Genomic DNA, 22,205 nt, shown 5'->3' on the forward strand with positions numbered 1-22,205 from the left:
GGTTAACAAGAGCATCCACTTTGGAGAGTTTAAGCAGAAAAGGCATTGATGACAGGCCAGTGGATGGCTCACAGAATCCTGTGCGAATGAACACGATGTCTCCAGTCACGCTGGAGGACGAACTCCAAACTCAGTTTACCAGACCAGGTTCTGCCCTTCCCCACCAGCTGGCATCGCAAAGGAGGAAAATGGATCCAGCCTCAGAGAATGAGAAAACTTGGACCTGAGGATAGAGAGGGAGCACGAGGCTGTATAACCTCCTGTGGAGAGTTACAAAACAAAGCGACATTGTCCATTATGGAGCTGTCACAGGGCCCCATGCAGCAAATATCTAGCCTCTTATGTTTTTCCTCTGCTGAAATCGAACTGACCACATCCCAAATTATCTTTAAGAACATAGATGTGTAAAAAAAAAAAATCCCAAAGAGCAATTGCAAAAGTACCTTAGGAATGTGTCTGCTTCCTTACAAGTGCCCCAAGGGTTATTCCAGCAAAAATGCTTTGAAGGGGCAGAGGACACCACCATGTCCTGGCCAAGTCTCTTCGCCAGCCACTGCCCGCTTTGCCAGCTGCCGGGAGAGTCAGCTGATGACCCCTAGTTGGCCCCCTTTCTGGAGAATGTCCTCAGCTAGACAGGAGCCACCTCACAGGGAGTCACATCACCCCTCGTGCTGCTGTAGCTGTGACCCCAGGGAGAGAGCATCACTTTACTGGGCAAGGGAGCTCCATCCCACTCCATCGGGAGCCATGGATGACTGTGTGCTCCTGCTAAGACACATTCCCTTGGGGGCACATAGTAGGACTCAGCGATGTTTCCTGGGCCATCTCTCTGCCTGCAGTTTTCTCCAGGCTCTCGTCTGGCCACGTCAGGCCGGTTTTGGGGCGGGTCTCCAGAGAATCCCGTGCACAGAGAGCCACAGTCCCAAGGGGTTGCAGGGCAGGGGAATTCTGTAAGTCCTTCCTAAAGGGCTGTGGCAGAAAGTGACTCAGCACTGAAAGAAAGTCCAGGGCAGGACTTGAACCAAGAAGAAAAAGAATCCTCGTCACCCAGGAGCCTCGCCTGGGGCCCCACAGACAGCCCTGAAAGCCAGCACTAAGGATAGCGGCCTGGCCCTGCCGGGCCTCTGGGACCCTGCTCCAGCCCTCCAGACGGCAGCCATTCCCACGGGGCAGCTGTGCTGCACCAGTTGTTCAATATTTTAATCTACTTGTTGGGGATTTTTAAAAGGTGGGCCCCACATTCTTTGACACTCCTCCCATTGCCAGATGGGGTCTGTGTCTCCTTCCCTTGAAGGTGGGCTAGCTTGTGATGTCTGCCCAACAGGCTCGGTGGACGTGATCTCTGTGACTCGTGAGGTTGAACCACAGAAGGCAATGCAGCCTTGAGCTGCCGTGTAAGGAGTTCCAGTGCCCTGAGGCCCCATGCTGGAGAGGCCAATTGTAGGGTTAGGGGACAGTCCCTGCTGAGCCTAGCCTTCCAGCCGTGTCACCCAGGCACCCAGCATGGGAGCGAAGAAGCCTCCAGGTGATTCCAGCATCTGCCCTGGAGTTCTCCAAACCTGTAGGTCTTCCCAACAGAGTCCCCAGACTTGCTGGAGCAAAGACAAGTTATCCATGCCATGCCCCACTGCATTCCTCAACTACAGACCCCGGGAGCATCATAAAGTGACGGTTTACACCACTAGCTTAGGGGTGGTTTGAAGTGCAAGTGTAAGTGGGACCCCGCTCCTGCATTTAAAGGTAAGGAAACTGAGGCTCAGGGGAGAGAGAGAGAGAGGAAGTGATTAGGTCAGAGTCACCGAGCCAGCACAAGGCAGGGCCAGCAACTCCCTCCCCTCTGTGTGAGCTCACAGCCCCTGCTGTTTCCACCTCGCTGATCTGCCTTCTCCTCACTCCTGGATGTGCCCCGGCTGGCTCCAGGGGGTCGCACATGAAGAGGGAGTTTGCAAACGAGAGCATTTTCAGAGGATGCGGCCCCAAAGTGGGCTCCAGGAGGGGCAGTGGAGGGGCCTGGCACATTTAGCTTTGACAGAGTCTTGGCAGAATATGTGAGCAGTCTCCACACATCAGAAATGTTATTGTTGGGAAGGGATAAACGCTGTGGCCCTAGATGGTAGAGTCGAGAGCAATAGGCTCTATGGGGCAGAGTCTGGCTCAGTTAAAGGAAGAACTCTACTGATGACCTGTTGGGAAAACACTGGGCAACCCAAGGAGGCCATGAGTCCCCATCACGGAGGCAGCCAAGGACAGCTGGAGCCCCCTGGGCAGATGCCCTGGAGGGGAGGCAGGCCACAGGTTGGAATAGGAGCAGATGGCCTTTAAAGCCCCCTCTAACTCTGAGATGCCAGGATCTAGGCTCTAAATCAGGAGGTGAATGGAAGGAGTCATCCCCAGGGTGACAGCAGGCACAGCTCAGTGTTCCCACAGGGAAATTCCCACCTGGGGGCTCAGTTTTGATCCCCAAAGTGTTTTTTAATCACATTTCTTTTATATCCACTGACAAATTAAATTAGTCCTACTTCAGTCACTGTTGAACATCCAAAGACACTTAGAGTGGAATGTGTAAATCTTTATTATTCTGAAACGCACAGCACAGGCATCTCAGCTTCTCCCAATGACCAGTTCCGGTCACCATTCAGTTGGGTTAAGAGATGCTCCGTGTTCATGCCATGGGAGGAAAAATCAGCTAATTTGATCAATGACTGGGGAAGGCTGGGCCTCTTGGAGTACAGCGTCCTTGGGTCTGGACACCGATCCGTAGCTTTCTTGGTTAGTAGGACGCTGAGAGAATTTTGCTACCTATAGCCTAACATTTTTCGATGAGGCTGGTGAATGAATGTTAGTGACATCCCAGTTGGCCCGGATATGTGTGTCCTTTTCTCAGCTGCCAGGAGTGTGTGCTCTGAAACAGGCTCTCACAGCCTTCTCTCTGGTTCTTGAAAGAGAAGCATATCGGCTGAGATGCTTATTAAAATTCCACATTTCCTGGTCCCTTCTCTGCAGATCCAGACTCATGGATGGGGGTGGGGCTGGGTATCCGTGTAACCTGTGCCCAAGGGACCCTGATCAACCAAGCTTGGGAAGCACCTGTGTAAGGCAGGAAGAAAGGACCACGAGCCCCTGCAGACCCCTTTACACCAAGCCCTTTGGCAGGCTAGGTGGGTGCTGAGGTTGGCGATGTGCTGCCTCCTGGAACTGTCCTGGGAGGATGGAGGAGGGAGGTGGCCTAGGCTGATCCCTCCCCCCTGGGTTGGAAAAACTGGCTGTAAAGCACCGGAAGCTGGGAGATAGAAGACTGAAGGTCTTGCTGTGCCCCACCCCCCGCCCGCATCCATGGCCAAGGTTGAGCAAGCAGGGCCTGGTGGCTCTGGCTTCTTGGCCTTTGCTCTCGTCCTCTGAGCCTTCAGGGGTTGCCGCCCACCAGGTTCAGCAGGGCGTTCTTGTAGTCGCCACTGGTGTCTTCCTGAAGACAGAAGGGACACAAGAGTTAGAAGAGGGGTGTTTGCGGCACTGGCCTGCTCTGAGTTGCCTCCGTCAAGACCAGTGTTCTCATTATTATTAGGAGTCTTGCTCCCTGTGGGGAGGCCTGGTGCACCCCTGTGCCGTTCCTATACCACAGGCCCCACGCTATGTCCTCCACCTTTTCTTGTTTTCCATTTCAGGCTATTCCTTTGTACCTTCTTTTGATTCTCTTAGAACGAATCACAGACACAGTTCTGCTCTTGAGTCAGGAAGGCATTTAGGTGGTTCCCTTACCCCATCAGTTGCCCCAGGGCTCTTCCCTGTGATTCATTCAGGACCCAGGTGTGCCTGGCCATTCATCTATCCAACACGATCCATCACTTATTCAACACCACTATTGCAGATCAGGGAACCGGGGCTGAGAGCAGGTGCCCACTGTCACACCTGATGTCGCAGAGGGTCAGGTAGAGAGAGCCTGGGCCTTGGGCCCAGACAGAACCTGGAACACGGCTCTATCGCTCACTGACCCCATGGCCGAGGCAAGTCCCTTCATCACTCTGCCCAGCAGCTGGCTCACGTAGGGGTCAAGCAGAGTTCATCTCCCAATAGGATAGACCCCACAGGCCCAATGGCTGAGCCCCATTTCTGTGGTCTACCAGGCCCCCTTGGCTACTAGGCAGGTCCTGATAGGACTGCTGTTTAAGGACCTGCACACAGAGCCAGAGGAATAGGAGAGGGCTTATCATCCGACTCCCTCTTTATGTGGTTGAGAAAAATGGGAGGAAGAGAGGGCACTGGATTCCTCCAAGGTCACCTGGTGAGTAAGTGGTAGGGCTGGGGGCTAGTTCCACTTTTCTCTGCTCTATAGCTGTTTATGTCTCATAGAAACCATCTATTCTTGAACTGTTTAGTCAAGTTTGCTCGTAACTCATTTGGGCCTGAAATTGTTTGGTTTTTTTTTTTTTGGTGAGGAAGATTCACGCTGAGCTAACATTTGTGTCAGTCTTCCTCTATTTTGGATGTGGGATGCCTCCAGAGCATGGCTGATGAGCAAAGTAGGTCTGTGCCCAGGATCCGAACCTGCAAACCTGGGCTACTGAAGCCGAGCGTGTGGAACTTCAACCACTTGGCCACGGGGCTGGCCCCTGGGCCTGAAATTTTTAACCACATTTAAAATTTTTTTTACTACTTACAGAACAATGTTTGTAATATAGTTGTTTTTTCTAAAAATAAAACTGTTCATTTTGTCTATCTTTTCAAATGTGCGGGTATAAAATTATACATGGGATTTTTATACATTTTTCTATTAATTTCTATGCAGGAGATTTTAATGCTGGTATCACTGTTGGGAATTATTTTTGGGCTTTGATGATGTCTACAGAAAGTGGTCTATACTAAAAAGAAAATATTTGGCTAACTTATTCACAATTCTACCCAAATTTTCTTAAGTGACAGCTTGACGCAGTCTCAGAGGGTGGGCCTCGTCTGTGTCTAGACCAGAGGCTCCATTATGCACTAACTAGCCTGCTAAGTCTACCTGCATCATGAGGTCTACACCTCAGGTGGGTCAAAGTGACCATTTTCACTCAGTGTTTTTGTTCTTCTGAAGTCTACCTGGAATGGTGAGAAGGAACAGAAATCCCCCCAACGCCACAGAACCGTGTATGGTTGAAGGAATTCATGACATGTGGGCTGGGAAGCCATCTCTGTGGGTGACACGGCAGTAGCCTGGGCTGGTTTGCGTCTAGCCCTCCTGTCTCTTGACAAGACTGGCTGGAAAGCCTAAAACAAACAGAGTGATTCCACCCTCCCAGCCCCCCACTGCCCCATTCTGAAACATCCTAAAGCAGAAATGTTTTTTCAAACATGTCGTAAGCTATGTGTTTCTTGGAAAGTGTAATTAACCATAGACATTTGTAGAATAACCAGAGACTTACCAGCCAGTGAAGACTCAGGGATACATTTCTCCTGATTTGACTTCTGTTCATGAAGTTGTCAAGGCCTTAATTTGCATTAAGAGCTAGAAGAGCTGTTTCTCTCGAAGTTAAAGCAGTGTGATAACCACTCTGCATTTCCTCGGCTCCAGAAGTTTCGCTAACTGGAATCTGGTTAGGCAACTCACTGGAGCCCATCTGATTTATCTCCCTAAGATTTTGCTGCCAGGACTACTTAAATCTGGATTTGAATGCTATGCCTCCGTTCCCACTAAACTATTTACTCTCGTTGACTCTTCAGCTATGGTTCCTTCTGCAAGAATTCCATGTGTCATTTTCAAAGGGGCAACCACAACTCAAATGCAAAGCCAACCCTCTGAGCACGATGTACAGGGCCCTCCCCGACTCCCCTCTAGGCCTTAGCCACACGACCTCCTTGCTGATCCCTGTGCATCCCACATGGCAGTGAATGCAAGAGTGTGACGCCCACCGGGAAAGGATGGACACACGTGACTTGCAACATTGGTCACAGCATCCAGGTCTCCCAGGAATGTGTCCATTTCAAACTGGTGCTGGAATTGGAAACTCATGGCTTACCATGATCATGCTGCTGAGGGTCTTGCCATACATCTTCTCGAATTGACACTTGATAAGATTTAAGTCGATCTCGCTCCTTGAAACAATGTTTCTTATCAGGGTCCCATCGGACGTCCCAGCTCCCTGGATAAGAGACAGCAGAAAAAAGTCACATCTCGCCTTTCCACTCCATCTCTGGGATGATGGACAAATCTGGGTCCAGCGGGCTTTCAGAGGGGATGGAGATGCAGGAACGAGCCTCTGCTTCAGCGGGGGAAGCGCTAAGAGGGATGCTTTAGCGGCTTAGGGTTTATGTCCTCACTCTCTTCTCACTCACTGCCCACGTCTCTTCCCCTCTTAGAAGCAAGGTGCCCCAACTGCAGTGCGTGCTTTGCCACACAAGACTCTAGACACAAAATACTCACTGCTCCAGAAATAAGACTTCTTCCTAGGGCAGCAACATCATGAAATTCAGCTGAACTGGCCAATTCACAAGCAGGACCTCCCCGCTCACTGTTATCTTTGCCTAGTCTCATGTCAGATAGAGCCATGTGGTCAAGGGAATCCCAAGCCCTCTCTCATTGCCTGCCAGAGAGCTTAAGGTCCTTGGTCCGGGTGGTATAAGCCACCTGGTGAGCACTGACTTCAGCCTCAGGGAATTAATTGGACTGTCTGTTTTTCAGTTTGGTTCCAGATATCAGAAATTCCACCTGATACAAATGGCAAGGGCCTCTGTTTGAGTGGCTAGTGCAGCCTTCTGAGCAACAGGCAAACCCAGATGGGCACCCATGCAGGAAAGTCAAGCCTCTGCATGTGGCCATCTCCCTCTGAACTGGTCCATCCACAGGGTGCCTTGGTTTCCTGGCCATCCTGACCTGTGCTTTCTCAAGAAGGCCACGTGGTGGGGTGAAAAGGACAACTGGACTGGCCTGGGTTCAGATCAAGGCTCTGCCAGTTCCCAGCTGTGTGACCTTGACCACGAGCCCTAGTTTCACCATCTCTGGGATGGCAGTCATGACACAGGCCTCGCAGGATTGTTGTCAAAGTTCAGGGCAGTGAACACCTGTGAATGCATCTGCTCAGGTTCAGCCTCCTCCGGACTTGCTCTGCCCTCTGAGAACTAAACCCTTCTGATTACAAGAGGCTGGGACACGAGAAGGCCCAAGTGTCAACGACAGGGGTGGCTCTGAGCTCCTTGGCTTTACACTTGGTGCCACAAAGGGTTGACAGCAGGGGCACAGAAGACGGAACAGTTACCTTCATGGCGTAGTAAAGTCGCTCCGCAAAGTAGCTGTGGAGGTTCCGGGTGCATTTCACTGGAACACAGGAAAGGTCTGTTAACAGCTAGAGACTGTAGGCGACATTGTGCACATGTTTGTTTGTTTATGTCTTGTCTCGGGTCTTAAGGGTTAGCGTTATGCACTATTTGAGGCCTATTTATTTGTGCCCTGCATAGTTTCAAAATGAGAGGCTTTGTGTCAGGTGCGGTGGGACAAGGAAGGAAGCCTGGGGCACTGGGCGCAGGTCCAAGGGCACAGAGCAGGCAGGCAAAGGGTGAGCATTAAGCACACTGGGGCCCCAGGGCTGGCCTGTCAGAGCACGGCTCTGCCCAGGGCGGCTTCTGGGCTCTGACGCCCCAGAGAAAGCTCTGCTGGGAATCTAGACACTCAGCTCCAGTGAGGAGCCCCAGTTATGGCGACCCCCAGCCTCAGAGTGCCTACTTTACGTGTCATTTCTTGGCAAGGCCCCTGCAGGTCGAATTCCCCTGTGGCAAGAGGGGCTCAGCCCTGGAGCCTTGGGGCACCTAGGGGCGTCTGGCCCCACACTCGCTTTTGTGGATGCTGCTTCAGAGACTCGGCATCTGGGGTAGGGGTGTGGGGGAGGCTGGAGTTTTAACCAGGGCAGCAGGAGCGTGGGCTTCGAGTGAGGCAGGCGGGGGTTCAAACCCCACCTTGATAGCACTGGGTGACTTCATCACCTGACCTCTCTGCCTTGCATTGTCCCCATCTGTGAGGTAAGGGATCTGAGTATTCAGGGAGAAACGAATAGGAAGCGCCCAGCATGGGAGGGCAGCACCGCTGTGTCCTTCACTTTTCCCTGCCCAAGGATTTTACTCAGGAGGTTGTTCAAATCGGATGCAGGGCTGACTTTGGGAGCTGAGACTGGAGCACGGGGCCTGCTTAGATGCCCCTACAGAGACTGGATTTGATCACAGCTGTCAAAGCCTGCTGGGGAGTGTCAGGTGTTGCAGTCCACCCCGAGACACAGTGGGACACATTGTGGTGCTCCCCTGCTGCTCTGCACAGAATGGGGACGGCCTAGGGTGGAGGTGGGCGCCCCAGCCCTGGGGCACTGACCTTGGCTGCACCATGGGAAGCAGGGGAGCATAAGTCCCACTGCCCCTGGGTCTCAGTTCTCCACTCTGCAATCAGTCCTCTCACTGAGCCCTCGGCTCTTGACCCCGAGATGTGCTCTTTGGGGAAGCTTCTCAACGTTCCCCAGCATCAGACCATCAATCACTCAGTTTGGACTCAAACTACACATCATCATTTCTTCAGTCAGCAACCTAGGCAGGGACCAGGCTCCTGGCTAAGGTCCAGAAAGGTGACTTTCTTCAGGGCTCCATAATCAGAACCAGAATGTTCCTTCTGTGGCTGCTGTGGGTGAGCGCAGGGCCCAGGTCTGGCATAACTCTGCAAATGTGTGCATACTTCACACACTCACACACTCTCACATACATTCACACACATGCTCATATTCACACACACACGATGTGGGCGCACAGCATTGGGTATCATGTGGGCAGCACAGAGAACCATCCCTGGCCGGACACAGTACATTGAAGACACTAGGGTCCCCCGACTAGTTCCAGTGTCCTTGGCTGAAGGGTACATGCTGAGAGTGTGGGCTGGGGTGGGTCCCTTGAAGGTGAACACAGGGATCCAGTCACTTGCTATTGTCGCCCTGGGTGCTGCCCTACCCGAGCCCCGTGGCCTGCGGACAGGCGTGGATCTGAGCACGGAGCTGCGTTCTTACCCACTGTGAGCATGGCCTCCTCCAGCGAGCCCTGGGTCTCACTCTTGATGCTGTCCTCAATGCTCTTGCTGGCGATTTTCTCATATTCCTCAAACACTGTGGACAGCAGGCTTCTCTTAGGGGACACGCAGATCTCAGTGTGATGCCCCCAGCATCTCAGAGCAGAGACCACACATCGATGCGCCATCTTTGACCTCCGTTTGGTTGCCGGGGGGAGGGTCCAGGGCTCCCTGGCTCTCTCCCCAGCTCCATGACTTGACAGGGCTGCACACTGGATATTCAGTGTGAAGAGAGAGGCCCTCTGGCCGGGGTACCCCACTGTGGCCCTGACATTCCCTCCCTCCCTCCCAGTACCTCTCATCAGGTGAGTGGCGCTGCGCGTGCACAGGATGGTGATGAATTTCATCTCATCAGTCCCGCGAATCTTCTCGCCTGCTGCATACAGATCCTAGCATTGGGACATCCACAGGAAGCCAGTGAAGGAGAGCAAGAAGGCGAGGGACAGAACCCCAGCATCCCAGGGCTGGGGCTGCAGGGTCAGCCTCAGTCCACCCCACCAGGTTGGCCTTCTCCTCTGCTTGATTATCTCTTTGACGGGGAGCTTGCTATCCCTGAGTAGTTAAAATCTCTTCTCAGTGCCCGGCCAGAAGCTGCTCCAGGACATCCCCTGCCACCCCGCTGGGACTTTGCTCTGCCTCGGGCATCTCTGAGCACTCGGCCAGCAGGCAGACCTATGAGAGAGCTGAACACACACATCTGCTCCTCGGAGGCCCGGCATTCCCAAGTTCGTGGGCTGTTCCTGCCAGGACAGAGCTTTGCTGGACCCCACCCGAGTCACTCTCCTTCCTGTTTCTGAGTCTCCCCAACACCCTTACTTTCCTCCTCAAACACCAGAGGGTAAAGGCCTCCAGAGAGCTGAGCTGGGTCCCACCTTAGCATCAAAGAAAACCCCCACAGGCAGAGGGGCTGGAGGAAGCTCCTGGGCATTAGCCCCTGGAGTCTAGATGGCCAAGGGTGGGCCAGGTGGCCAGCAGGGCAGAAGCTGCTGAGGGTATGTGTGGCTTCACCTGTGCATCTTGGAGGGCCAGTCCTGGGTCCACAAAGCCGCTCACGTCATCCCTGCTGCCCTAAGAATGGAGGAGGCAGCTCTGTAAGGCGGGCTGGCCGCCCAGAGGAGCCAGGGCAGAGGGGGAGCCGGGCAGGAGGGCAGGCGGGGCTCTGCGGGCCTTGAGCAAAGCCAGTTATCCTCCTCAAGCCTCAGTTCCCTCATCTGTGAAATGAGAGTAGGAAGGGCCGCCTCACAGGGAGCCGGGGGATTTGGTGAGGTAAGGGAAGCCACGTGCCTGGTCTGGGGCTTGGTGGGAAGGACCTGCTCAGTGACGGGCACTCCCCACCACTTCCAGGGTGCCCTCAGGTGGCTGCATCAGGAGAGACATGAGGCTCTGCAGTGAGAGCCCTGCAACCACTCTGAGACGTCCCCAGTGAGCCCAGGCTATGCCCCTGTCCCCACCCACCCCAGCAGCTTCCACCCACCCCAGCAGCTTTGCCCAAGAGCTGCTCCCCGAGACCCAGCTGTTAGGATCCCCCAGACCAGGGGCTGCTAGGAGCCTAGGCTGGGATACCTGCAGGAGGCACACCAGGATCCTCTCCAGGTAGCCGCTGGTGTCTGCTTGGATGTCTTCCTCCAGGCTGGACCCGTAGTCTGCAGGGAAACAGGACCAGGAGGCAAAGACTTACTTTCCTCCTCCCAGGGCCTACCCAGGGCCTGATTTTCTCCTCCCAGTCCTGCTTCCCATGCTTCTCCAGATTAAGGGAAGGACAAGTCCTTGGTGCAGGGAGTGGACACACTGCCCAGGTGTCTGAGTGGCAGAGGCTCCATCATCTGGTGGTCGTTCAGAACTAGGAAGTGACATAGTCTGCCAACCCAGCTTGAAGCACAAAAATGGGCCAGGTCAGAGAGCCCGGCCAGAGGCTGCCGACCGAGCTCCGTTTCATCTTGTGGTTTCACAAAGCAGAACCTTCAGGCAGACTCCCCACCAGGCAGCGTGCATGGAGGATGGACTGGCCTCTGCTTGTCTTGCATCCCGTAGATTCCACAATAGCTGGCCTGCAGTCCACAGCCCCCTTGCATCAGGGCCCTTCACGGTCCCCTAGGTCAGCCTGCGCCAGGCCAGGAAGGAGCCAGCCCCATCCACTGCTGACATAGCCCGTGGCCCAGAGAGTTGCCACACCTTCGAGGGCAGAGGGGTTAGGGGGTGCACGCCCCTCTCCCCAGCAGCCCGTGGGCTTAGAGGGCTTGGAGATGGAGCCTGAGTTATGTCCAATCTCACTCACAGGCGTAGGACTTGGCACACAGTAGGTGCTTGTAATCCATGTGTGGAAAATCCCAGAAAAGTCCCTTTCCAACGTGGCCCAGTACACTGCTTGTCCCTTGTCCCCTTCCAGGCTGCCAAAGCTTGTGCCCGTTCCCAAGCGAGGCTTTAACTCAGGCCCCGCACCCTCCCTCTCTTACCCTCCTCGTAGGCCTTCATTATCTCCCGCAGCTGGTTCTTGGTCCGAGAAGCCAGGATTTCGATGATGACACCCTCTTTGGTTCCTAAGCCCTGCGGATAGAAACCTCTGCCTACTGGAGAGCCCTGCCTGCGCCCTCCTGCTCTGTCCACACCCCCTTTCGTCAAGAAGCAAAAAGAAGAGCCTCAGGAAGAAGCGGTCACAGCCCTGCCCGACTCCGATGGGGCCTCTCCTGGAGGACGTTCCTGCAGGAAATCACCCACGTTTGTCTCTGGTGGTGGATGCTGTGGGCAAGTGAGTGATGGCAAAGCTCTTTCTCAGCTCTGCCCTCCATAGCTGGGTGGGCTCGAGAACAACACTCCACCTCCCTGAGCCTACGGGTCCTCATCAGTAGGCGGGGATGATAAGCCGCCCTCACCCTGAAGGTGGATTAGAGATAAGGGATGTAAAACGCCTGGCGCATTCACACAGTAAGTGTCCTCTCAATGGAGATGATTATTGTTGCTGGGTCCCCATTCCCTCCTAGTCATCTGCAAATGCAGGAGTGGTGGGAAGTGACGGGAAATCAAGGGACTGGGCCCGAGACTGCAGAGGTGGGTGTGTCTAATGTCTGCACACCTGGCTAGTGATGTCCTGAGAAGACTGATTGTGGCTTCATCAAGGCCAGTTGGTTCTGTGTCTGGTGGCAGTGTGAGCAACAGGCTGCAAGGCCACTGGGCTCAGCCAAGGTCCAGGTGCCATTCCAATGATGGCTCACAGGGAGCTCAGAGCTCCCGGGGCCGGGTGCTCTTGGGAAAGGAGTCCAGGCATCGCTCCTCCACCCGGTCCTTGCGGGCATTTCTGCTCCTTTGCCACCCCACCTGCTTAGTTACCTTCATGGCGTCGTGCAGCTCCTTGGCTTCGTATCTGTACGGCAGGTACATGAGGGCGACGATGAGCCTCTCAAACTTGCCACTCAGCTCCGACTTCAAGGTCTCGGTGAGATCCTAATGCAGGAACAAGGAAGGTCATGATCTGTACGCTGCGCCCACGTGTGTGCAGGCAGCAGGATGGGGGTCAGCCCCAGGTGCTCCGGCTGGATTCCCAAGTGGGCTCTTCCACGCGCTGGTGCTGGCTGGGCTTTCTCGGTCCAGCAGCTTAGCCTCTCTAAGTATCATTACCCTCAACTGCAAGATGGAGCTAATGGTACTCCTGCCTTATCCTGCTGCTTAGGGGATTGGCAGAGAGAGGTGTGTGGCTCAGCTCAGCTCAGCTCTGGGCACAGTGCTGGGCACATCGTAAGCCTGAAATACGAGTTCGTCCTTGGTCACCATCAAATCTCCGGCACTTAGCCCCTGGCACTCAGGAAATGTGTGAATGAATTAAGGAGTCCATCCCACACGTGTCTCCATCCCTTAGCACTTGTAGACAAGAAGCCACGAGGCCACACCCAGCTGGTCTATCTGCACCTTGCACCAAAGGACCAGGAGCCTTGTCGGGCCTAGATTTACATCCCAACCTCATGGCTTACAGGCTCTGGGATCTTGGGCAACTTACTCAACCTCTCAGAACATCAGTTTCCTCTAATGGTGCATGCAAAGAATAATGCACAGTTGTGAAGATTAAGAGAGAGAAATTATTTAAGAAAGAAATTATTTAAGAAAAAGCACACTGACTTCTCCCATGGAATGTTTGGGCTTCCTCACTCATCTTACTGTGTTAACTCTCTGATGTGTGCTGACGGAGGCTTCCAGGAAGCGAGGCTGTGCGTGCATTTACTCCTGGGTGACCTAGAACCCAGTGCCCGCTCTGTGCTGGAGGTGGTGGAGAGCGGGAGGGGAGACAAAGGGTCCAGGCTGCGTGCCCGCCGCCTTTTGAGTTCTGGTGCAACAGGAAGAAGGCCTGGGCACAGCAGCTCCGACATAAAGAGAGAGTCCCAAACCACAAGACAGAGGGGAGCTGGCCTGCGTCTCTGGCACATGGGGAAGAGAAGGACATTCCAGGCTTAGGGAACAGCACAAGCAGAGCACAGCGTGGGGAAAAAGAGCTCACAGCTGGGGGGATGGGGCTGTGGAGTAGTTGTGAAGGAGCACAGTGCGAGAGACGGTGGGTAAGGAGGGTGAGCCAGATGCAGAAGGCAGGACACCAAGCCAGGAGCGTGGGGAGCCACAAGGAAGTTTTCCGATAAAACATGGGATGTTTGGTTAAATTTGAATGTCAGGTAAATAATGAATACTTTTTTAGTCTAAGTATGTCCCTTATGCCCCATGTTTCCAGTGGGCTGGTGTCTAGACAGGGGCCTCATCCAGAACGGAGCTGCCTCCCAGGCTGTCTCTGGCAGCAGCACCCCCCGACTGCCCCCAGCACACCTGCCCCCGCCCCCAGCCCCCCTTTACCTTGCCGAACTGGGCCTTGAAGGACTTGGCGATCTGCTGCCGCTGCGCGTTGCTTCTCCTCGTGAGCACGTCAGTGATGGCCTGCTCGTTGGTCCCTGCAATGGTGCACGACATCAGCACCCCACTGCCCCCAGGGGGCTGACGAGGGCTGGGGAAGAGGGAGTGCAGTTGCTTGGCAGCCAAGCAGTGGGGACATACCACCTGGATAGCTCCAAAACTTGGTGATTTTCATGGTGTAGACAAGACACCTAGACAGAAAATCTGTCCACATCTGTCCACCCCCCACCCACACGGTGCTGGGGTATGGCCCTGGCGCAGCCTCGCGGTGGTAGAATCTGGGGGCCCTCCGGTCATCTGATCTGCTCTGGATGTCACCTGGGGCCTTTTGAGCTTGGAAAGTGAGACCTCCCGCCCTGACTGCCCTTGTGCTGGTGGCAGTGGGGGAAGGTCGGGACCGAGGGTCCAGAAAACGGGATCTGAGTATCGGCCCATTAGCCGACTGGGCAACCTGCCTCACCTCCCCAAGCCTCCGTTTTCACCTTTGGGAGGTGGAGATAACAGTAAGGATTTCACAGGAAACAGAGGACAGGAACACGCTTTCTAGGCTCATCCAGGAATGGCGGTTCTCGTTAACGCCCCAATTTACCAGTCAGAGCCAGCTAATGGGTAAATCTGCCTGGGGCGACAGCATGAGGGGTTTCTGGGCAGGGGGATGGCTTCAGGCCAGCCCTTTCCTGCTCACAGGAATGCAGATACTGGAGACAGGAAGGAGCCTGTCCTGTGGCCAGCTGAAGCTGAGCAGGGAAAAGCTGCAGACCCTGTGTGATGCCCCCTGGACCAGTTCAGCCCCTCAAAACTCCCAGCGTCACCCCATCCAAGATTCACAGCAACACGCAGGCTCCAGAGTTCTTGGGGACTTTCAGGAGTGAGAGTGAGAAAGCTCAGCCTCAGTGAGGTGAAGTGGCTTGCACAAGGACACACAGGAACACACAGAGGTGGCCTCCCCCTCCCCACCCCCAGAGCTCAGGGAGGCACAACTGCCTTCCCCCTCTCCAGTTTTGGAGGGTGGGTGTAGACCAGTGCTGGGGAAGGCGGGACCCATGTGATCCTCTGGGTGGATGCTGGAAGTTGGTCTCAGAGGATTATGAGGTGACCCCTGGCATCCCCTCTCCAGAGGGGACTTGAGCAGAGTGGGCAGAGCCCCAGAGAGCCGCAGTGCTCCCGGGCAAGGCCACAGACACCCACTCACCGATGCCCTTCATGGCTTTGTAGAGGGTCTCCGCGTCAGGATCCGGGTTGAAGTGGGGGCTGCCCTTCACTGCAACGCCCTCCTGTTCGATCTGCAAGAGAACCCAGGCCTGCTCAAGGCGGGAAGTTGGGGAGGCCAGCACGGGCTCCTGGCCTGCCTCAAAGTCCACCCTAGTGGGTGAGGACCAGCTCTGCCCCTGCAGGCCAGTGGCTGAGCCTCTAGTCCTCCCGGGCCTGCCTGGCTTGGCCCCTCCTGCCCATCCACGTTGGGTGAGGGAAGGTCAGAGGGGTCCTTCCTGGTTCAGGGCCACAGCTTCTGGATGTGATGTTTCCAGCAGATGTGTGCTGAGAAAGGGCGCCTTTGTCCGCTTGGCCCCAAGTTGTCATATGGCCCTTTCACCTTGGGGCCACAGAGGCCCCACCTGCCTGTTAGCCGCCTTGGCCAAGGGGAGGCCCATCCTGCCAGCTCGGCCCTCAGGCTGGCAGGAGGGTCTACTGAGGGGGACTCAGGCAGGGCCAAGCTGGTCCACACCACCTGCCACCCTGAGATGGAATCCCAGCTCTCAGTGCCGATTCCATCCTCGGGGAGTCAGACCATGCTGGCAAAGACCTTGAAGGTGGCCACCGTGGCCATTCCCAGAGCGGCCATGCTCACTGTGGGGACAGCAAGAAGAGGGTGTAGAGCCTAGACTCTCACCTCTGGTGTTGGGAGGAGGGAAGAACCAGGAGGAAGTCCTGGGACTGTGGGGCTGGCCTGAGAAAGGACCAGCAGTTGCTTGGGGGAGCATCCGTCAGAGTCCAGCAATGATTTTATTGGGGTGACAGGGCACAACAATTACCATGTATGTGTTCCTAGCCACCTGGTTGTCTTCAGAAGGGTCCCGCCTGGACCTGCAGGTTTCCCCTCCCCATTCTGGCCAGGCAGGTTCTTGGATCTTTTGTGATGAGACTCCTGAGGCCTGGGAGGAGGTTTCCCTGGGGTGATGGGAACTTGAATCGAGAAGTGGAGGGCACTGCAGAGTGCAGGGGCTGTCAGAGAATGTGAATGGCACTGCATCCTTTGGAGGTGGCTTTCTCGGGGTGGGGCAGACCTGAGTAGGGAACCTACTTGCTGACTGAGGAAGGTGGGGGCACCCTGAGAGGCTGTAGTCTGCCCAGCCTGGCTGTGCGGGGTCGCTGGTTCCCGTCTGGGGGCTGTGGGATTGCCATGTCTCCTCCACAGAATAGTCTCTTGGTTAACAGGTTAGCACCAGCCAGAGCCACAGCTGGCAGGGAGAAGCCCTGGCCCTGGGGCACGGGCTCTGCATCAGGCTGGTGCAGCCAGTGCCATCTGGGGGCCGGCAGCAGGCCCAGCCACCCCCAGCTCCTCTAGCACTGTGGACAGGCAGCGGGAAGGACAAACCCAGGCAAGCTATAGGACAATGAGCTGAACGTGCTGCTTCAAATGCATGCAGACAAGGCTGGGAGCCAGGCATGGTTTGAGCTCAATCTGCCCTCTTCCTGAGAAGTGGGGACTTACAAGAAGTAGAGAGCCAGAGCAATGAGCTGAGCATCTTGACAGCTCAGGGCCTTTGCACATCCACAGGCTCTTTGGGGGACAGAGGGTTGGGTTTAGGAAAATTGCACGGTGTTTTGGAAATTGTGATATCAACCAGATAACCAAAGTCCCCAGGCCCTTGACTTCCACTCCTCTAATCCAGGGCTTGCCTCAGGACACTTAGACTTGTGCCCTGCAGAATTTCTCAGATGCAAATGAACAATCCCTCTTAAGTATGAGTTTTTGGGAAAGGAATTATAGGGGAGCGGAGGGAGATTGGAGATGGGCATTGAATTTGAGAGAGACTCGGAGAGCCTTCAAATGGAAGGAAGTTTAGTCCCATTGAACTTGGTCTCCCACTCACCTGTTTACTCCTTCTACCTGCTCCTCATCCACACACCTACTTTCCCCTCTACCCACCCACCAACTCACTCATTCTTTCATCTATTCATCCATTCTCCACCCAGATGCCCAACCACTGCATCCATCCATCCATCCATGCATCCTTCCTTCCATCCACCTATCCATCCATCCATTTATCCATCCATCCATTTATCCATCCATCCTTCCTTCCTTCCACCCTTCTATCCATCCATCTATACATCCATTCATCCATCCATCCATCCATCCATCCATCCATCCATCCACCCATCCTTCCATTCAAGCCCTGGATTAGGTACTGAAAATACAGAGCATTCCCATCCATAGTATATCTGTCAGGATATTTCTTTTGAGTAAGAGGTAAGAAGTCCTTTTATATCCTTTGCTTGAATTTCAACTGTGTGATGACAGATTTTCCTATCTCATTTCTTAGCATCACGTTTCAGGGCAGAAGTTGTTAGAAATAATTCCTTGTGGAAATTCCATCCCAAGAGCCTGTGCAGTTCAGATGTTGCCCAATTGTGTGCATGCATACACTGTATCCCTTGTTTGTGGAGTCATGAGCTGCTGTTACTGCCGTTAGTGATTTGAGCACCGCCTACGGGCCAGGCCCTGTGTGCTAGATGCTTTAGATGTACACTCATCTCCTTGACTTCTCCGACAGTTGCGCCAGGTAAGTATGAATGCCCCATTTTACAGGCATGGGCACTTGTCAAAGCTACACAACTAGTAACTGTTGGTGCCAGGACTTAACCCACAGCCTGACCCAGAAGCTGAGCTCTTTTTCGCCTCTCCCACTCTGTTGATGACTCAACCTTTTCCAGACTATGAGTCTTCCTGGAACTCTTCCCTGAAGGAACCCTCGCCCACAGGAACACAGGTCAGTGGGGAGCCTGGGGGGCATCTCAGTTCTCACTGCTAAGCTCTGGGGGCCACCCAGGAGGGGCTTTCCCCTGCTCTCAAGGTGGCACCCGGGGGCCGTGCAGCAGTGACTGACCAGGCTGTATGGCTGAGTCACCATGGAGCGGCCCATCCAGCAGGTCTGAGGTTTGACTAGGGTGGCAGCGTTTGTACACAGCTCCCTGGGGGGTTGTGATTTTGCTGCATTGAGAAGCTTCAGCCTCACTCCCACTCCATGGTTTTAGGGGAAAAACAAAGGACAATTTTCTGGGAATTAGACCCCTGGGTATCAGTGTGGCGCGGTGGAGCTCAGGTCTTTCTGTCTGAGACCCGCCGGCTGTTGGAGGAAGGATCTGCCTGGGCTCCCCCTGGGTCTTGCCCAGAGCGGGCTAGTCCAGACAGGAGCATTTTCACTGAAGGGGTGACTCAGCCCAGCCCATGACTCTACATCGATAAAGTGTTCTGTGATGGTCACAGTGGGGTGGCCACGCCTTTGCCTCCCTCCATCACGGGGCTGCCCAGAGCACCTGTGAGACAGGCTTTGTGTCTACAAGGGAGGCCCAGACGCCCTACCCTGCAGACGGGCGCCCCCTAGCTGATTTTTCAACCCCCTTCAGTCCTCGTTCTGGTCCAATTGGTGCCCAGAGGACATTTGGTCCTTACTGGCAGCTCAGCCAGTCACAGGAGGGGTCTACCTGTGATCTAGCTGCCCCAAGCCACTCTCCCAGGGGGGTGGGGGAGGCGAGGCCCACAGACTTTGGGCTTTGGAATGAGGCTTCTCAGATCCTAACTCAGACTCTAATACTCGTGTGGCAACCTTGGGCACTCACTTCGCCTCCTGGTGCCTCAGTGGCCTCTTTTGTGGGTAAGGATTTTGGCATCTATATGGTAGAGATATCGAGAGGCTTAAGTGAAATGTTGATGTGAGGCGCTTAGAGGAATGTCTGGCCCACAGTCCACGCCCAGTGAACGTCACCGTTGTTCCACCAGGTTGACCAGGTCCCTGTGAGAGGTTTCCGCCTGCCTGGCTGGGTGGGGCCCAAGGCTGGGCCTTCACCGCTGCCGCACTGGGAGCCAGGCCCAAAATGAGGCCACCTCGGCCAGCTGCTGACTTTGGAAAATGCCCAGCGCTGGGATCTTCCTGCCACGTCTGCCTCCCCTAAGGCTTGTTCCCACCAGCAAAGATGAAACTGGAGGCCGCCCTGGCCCCTTGACCTGTCCTGGCTACTTCACTAGAGGCCAGATGGCCACCCCGCCCTGCCCCTGACTTCCTCTCTGTCCCACCTGTCCGGGCCCATCATGTTCTGAATCTGAGGGCCCCTGGGTTGTGACATTTGTGACAAAGACTTCCTGAAGCAGGATCGTCTGGGTCATCCACTAAGGCTCACAGAGAGGCTGGGGGCGGGGGCGGGGGGAGACTCTAGTTCACGCTAGACCTCCACTTGCTGGCCGTGGGACCCAGCTAGTCACTTGGTGTCTCTGAGCCTCAGTTTCCTCCTCTGTGAAACGGAAAGAGCAGCCCTGAAGTCCCAGGGCCACCTGGGCATGAAATGAAGGGAGGTATGGAGACCACACGGCATTGTGCCTGCCCAGGAGAGGTCATTTGCTCAGCATCCTTGTCCCCTTTTTGTGTGTTCAACTCCTTAGCAGGAAATGGCCTCAGACTCAAACTCAGAGGAAACACGCCCGAGATCTGTTCATTTGGCTGGGATGTGGGAGACGGGGGGACAGGCTTGTGTGATGGGTCCTCCAACATGGGCCTATTCAATCAGGGTGCTCTCCAGCTCAAGGCCCTTCAATGGCTCCCCATGGCTCTTCAGGTAAGGCCTGAGCTCCTTAGCCTGCTCTGCGAGGCTCTTTAGGACGAGGGCCTGCCTGCTTCTCCAGGTACATCTCCCCCCACCCTCTGCCTTCCCACCCAGGGCCTTCAAGCCGGGCCCTCAAGCCGGAGATGGGCTACTTCTCTCCAAAGCCAAGCTTCCCACCCTTCTGGGCCTTTGCACGTACTGTTCCCTCTGCAAGGAATCACCTGTCTGGTTCTCCCCAAACACACGCATGTGCACACACGCCATACACACACACCCCATACACATAGGGCTCAACCCATGATTCTCTCTAGCTTTGAGTAGCCTGACCCCTCCCTGCAGGGGTTTTTCCTCTGGGCTCCTCCAGCCCCTCAGCTCTGTCCACCAGCCTAGCACCCTCCTGTGCATTTCAAAGTTTTCTTTATCAAATTGCTCATGTCCCCTGGCCACGAGTGCCTCCAGGGCTGGGGCAGTTTCTTCTTGTCTTCCTCCCTAGAGGCAAGGCAGCAGCAAGTGTTGGCTGAGCTTATCTCTTTCTTGTCTCTCTCTCTCTCTCCCAACACCGTGCAGGAACCCTCCACCCTGCCTCTGCTTGCTCCGCACTTACCCAGGCTTTCCACCAGGCCATCTCGATCACCTCGCAGCCGTCTGTCCTCCGGGAGCTGAAGAGACACCGTCAGCGCTCCCTCCACTGGAGATTCCTCAGGCCCAGTCCTGGCTGGCTGCGTGCAGAGGAGCAGGCCGCTGGGTTGGGTGTGGTGGCGGAAGCGGGTCCCAGGCCCCACCCAGCGCCACTCCTGCCTCCATGCCCGCCCCCTGGGCTTGGCCTGGCTTCAGGTCCCTCCTGTGACTCCCAGGCCCCACCCAGGCACTGCCCAGGCCTGCCCTGTGGAATTCTGCCACTCACCGCCACATGTTTGGGCTGTGGCTGTTATGCACGCAGACTGGAAACTCTGAGTCTCAACCTTTGAAAGCCACACTTAGGGAACACGGCTGTAGTTTCCTGGGGTCTTGGCGAGACCTGATCTTTAGGATCAGGAATGATACTAGCTAGCATCGCTTTCATTTATGGCACAGCTCCCACTCAATTAACAACACAACAGGGAGCTCGGCAAAGGACCAGAAATTAACAGCGGCCTCTGCTTCTTGGGGTGTCTCTGTGTCTTTTCAATCACTCTGTCCCTCTGTCTCTGGTAGTCTTCGCCACAGCCCTAAGCAGGGTGAGTTCCGTGCCTCAGGTAAGAAACGGAGGCTCCAGTGTTTGGACAAAACGTATCTGAAGGAATCACACTTCCCAGGAGAAGCAGAGCCGCTCCCCCCAGGATCCATGGACTGGCCTGTTCTTTGCTGGGCCCCTCAGGGCCCACCGGCTGCCGAGGAAGGAGAAATGTCCCTGGAAGAGGTTAATTTTTTCTTCTCTGGAATCTGCCCTTCCTGGGGTGCCTGCCTAGAATGTTCCGCAGCTCCTCCCTCCCCACCACCATCACGGTGCGTAACCGCCCTTCTGTGCAAACACCATGCCTCCAGGACTCCCTGGCGCCCCTCCATCCCGAGGGAGGCTCCCATGGGCTTCCAGAACCCCCATGGCTCAAGACCCGAGGGAAAAACAGCTCCCTGGTAGCATGATTGTTTCACATCCAGTGAAGCCCTGTCAGAGAAACGGATAAGAGTTGGCCCCTGATGCAAACCCTTCCAGTTTCCCGACCCTGGGTCCAGCACTCTTTGCTTTCCACGCACAGTGTCCTTGGGCTGTTCCTTCTGGAAGTGTGGGCTGGTGTGGGTGAGGACAGAGCTGGGACAGCATGCAGAGGGAGGGGAGGTAGCCGTGCCCTGGGAGCAGCCACTGTCCAGAGCTGCTGGGAGAACTGGAGCACCATCACCGCATAGCGCTGTGACATGCCACCACAGGAGGCAGGTTACTGCCCGCCTCCAGCCACACGGACTGGGAAAGGGCCTGCTCTGGGCCTTTGGGCGCCTGCACTCCCCACCCTCCTTGGGGGCCCTTTGGGCCAGAACTGAGATGCCCTCTTGGCAAGCCTTTCTCAGGCCCTCAGCCACTGGTCATGCCTATGTGCACGTTGAGGAGCCCCCGTGGCAGGCTGGAAGTGCAAGTGTCTGGGGAGTGGGGACCCTTCGGGGGGCTCTGGCCAAAGTCTGTTAATGAGGATGGCTCTAGGTAGGTCACCACGGTGTGGTGGGCCTCGGGCAGAGCCCAGAGAGAGATGCTGGACCCTGAGACCAAGACAGGCCACAGAGCTTGGTGCAGAGAGAATGCTAGACATGGCCCTGCCCTCCGAGGATCTGCAAGGTGCAGCGACCCAGTGAGGTCCCAGGAGAAGACCAGTCCCTCCATGGCCTGCCCTCCATACCCCAAACCCCCTCAAGCTCTCTTCTCAGGCCCTGTTCTGCCCAGATCCTGCAGCTAGGACGTCACCGTCTT

The 22,205-nt window shown here is 55.3% G+C and overlaps 1 protein-coding gene across 1 annotated transcript; it reads right to left on the bottom strand.

The window, feature by feature from the left end:
• Positions 1 to 2,554: 2,554 nt before the first annotated feature.
• Positions 2,555 to 20,529, bottom strand: LOC124235707 (annexin A8). The gene is made up of 12 exons (XM_046654073.1): positions 20,373 to 20,529; positions 15,144 to 15,234; positions 13,895 to 13,989; positions 12,392 to 12,505; positions 11,521 to 11,611; positions 10,631 to 10,710; positions 10,076 to 10,135; positions 9,363 to 9,456; positions 9,009 to 9,104; positions 7,230 to 7,288; positions 5,994 to 6,116; positions 2,555 to 3,463 (listed from the first exon to the last, which is right to left on the bottom strand). The coding sequence occupies exons 1-12, from the start codon at positions 20,391 to 20,393 to the stop codon at positions 3,404 to 3,406; spliced, it is 984 nt and encodes a 327-aa protein (XP_046510029.1). The 5' UTR covers positions 20,394 to 20,529; the 3' UTR covers positions 2,555 to 3,403.
• Positions 20,530 to 22,205: the final 1,676 nt, after the last annotated feature.

The sequence above is a fragment of the Equus quagga genome, chromosome 2, assembly GCF_021613505.1.
Source record: "Equus quagga isolate Etosha38 chromosome 2, UCLA_HA_Equagga_1.0, whole genome shotgun sequence".
Classification (NCBI taxonomy): Eukaryota; Metazoa; Chordata; class Mammalia; order Perissodactyla; family Equidae; genus Equus; species Equus quagga.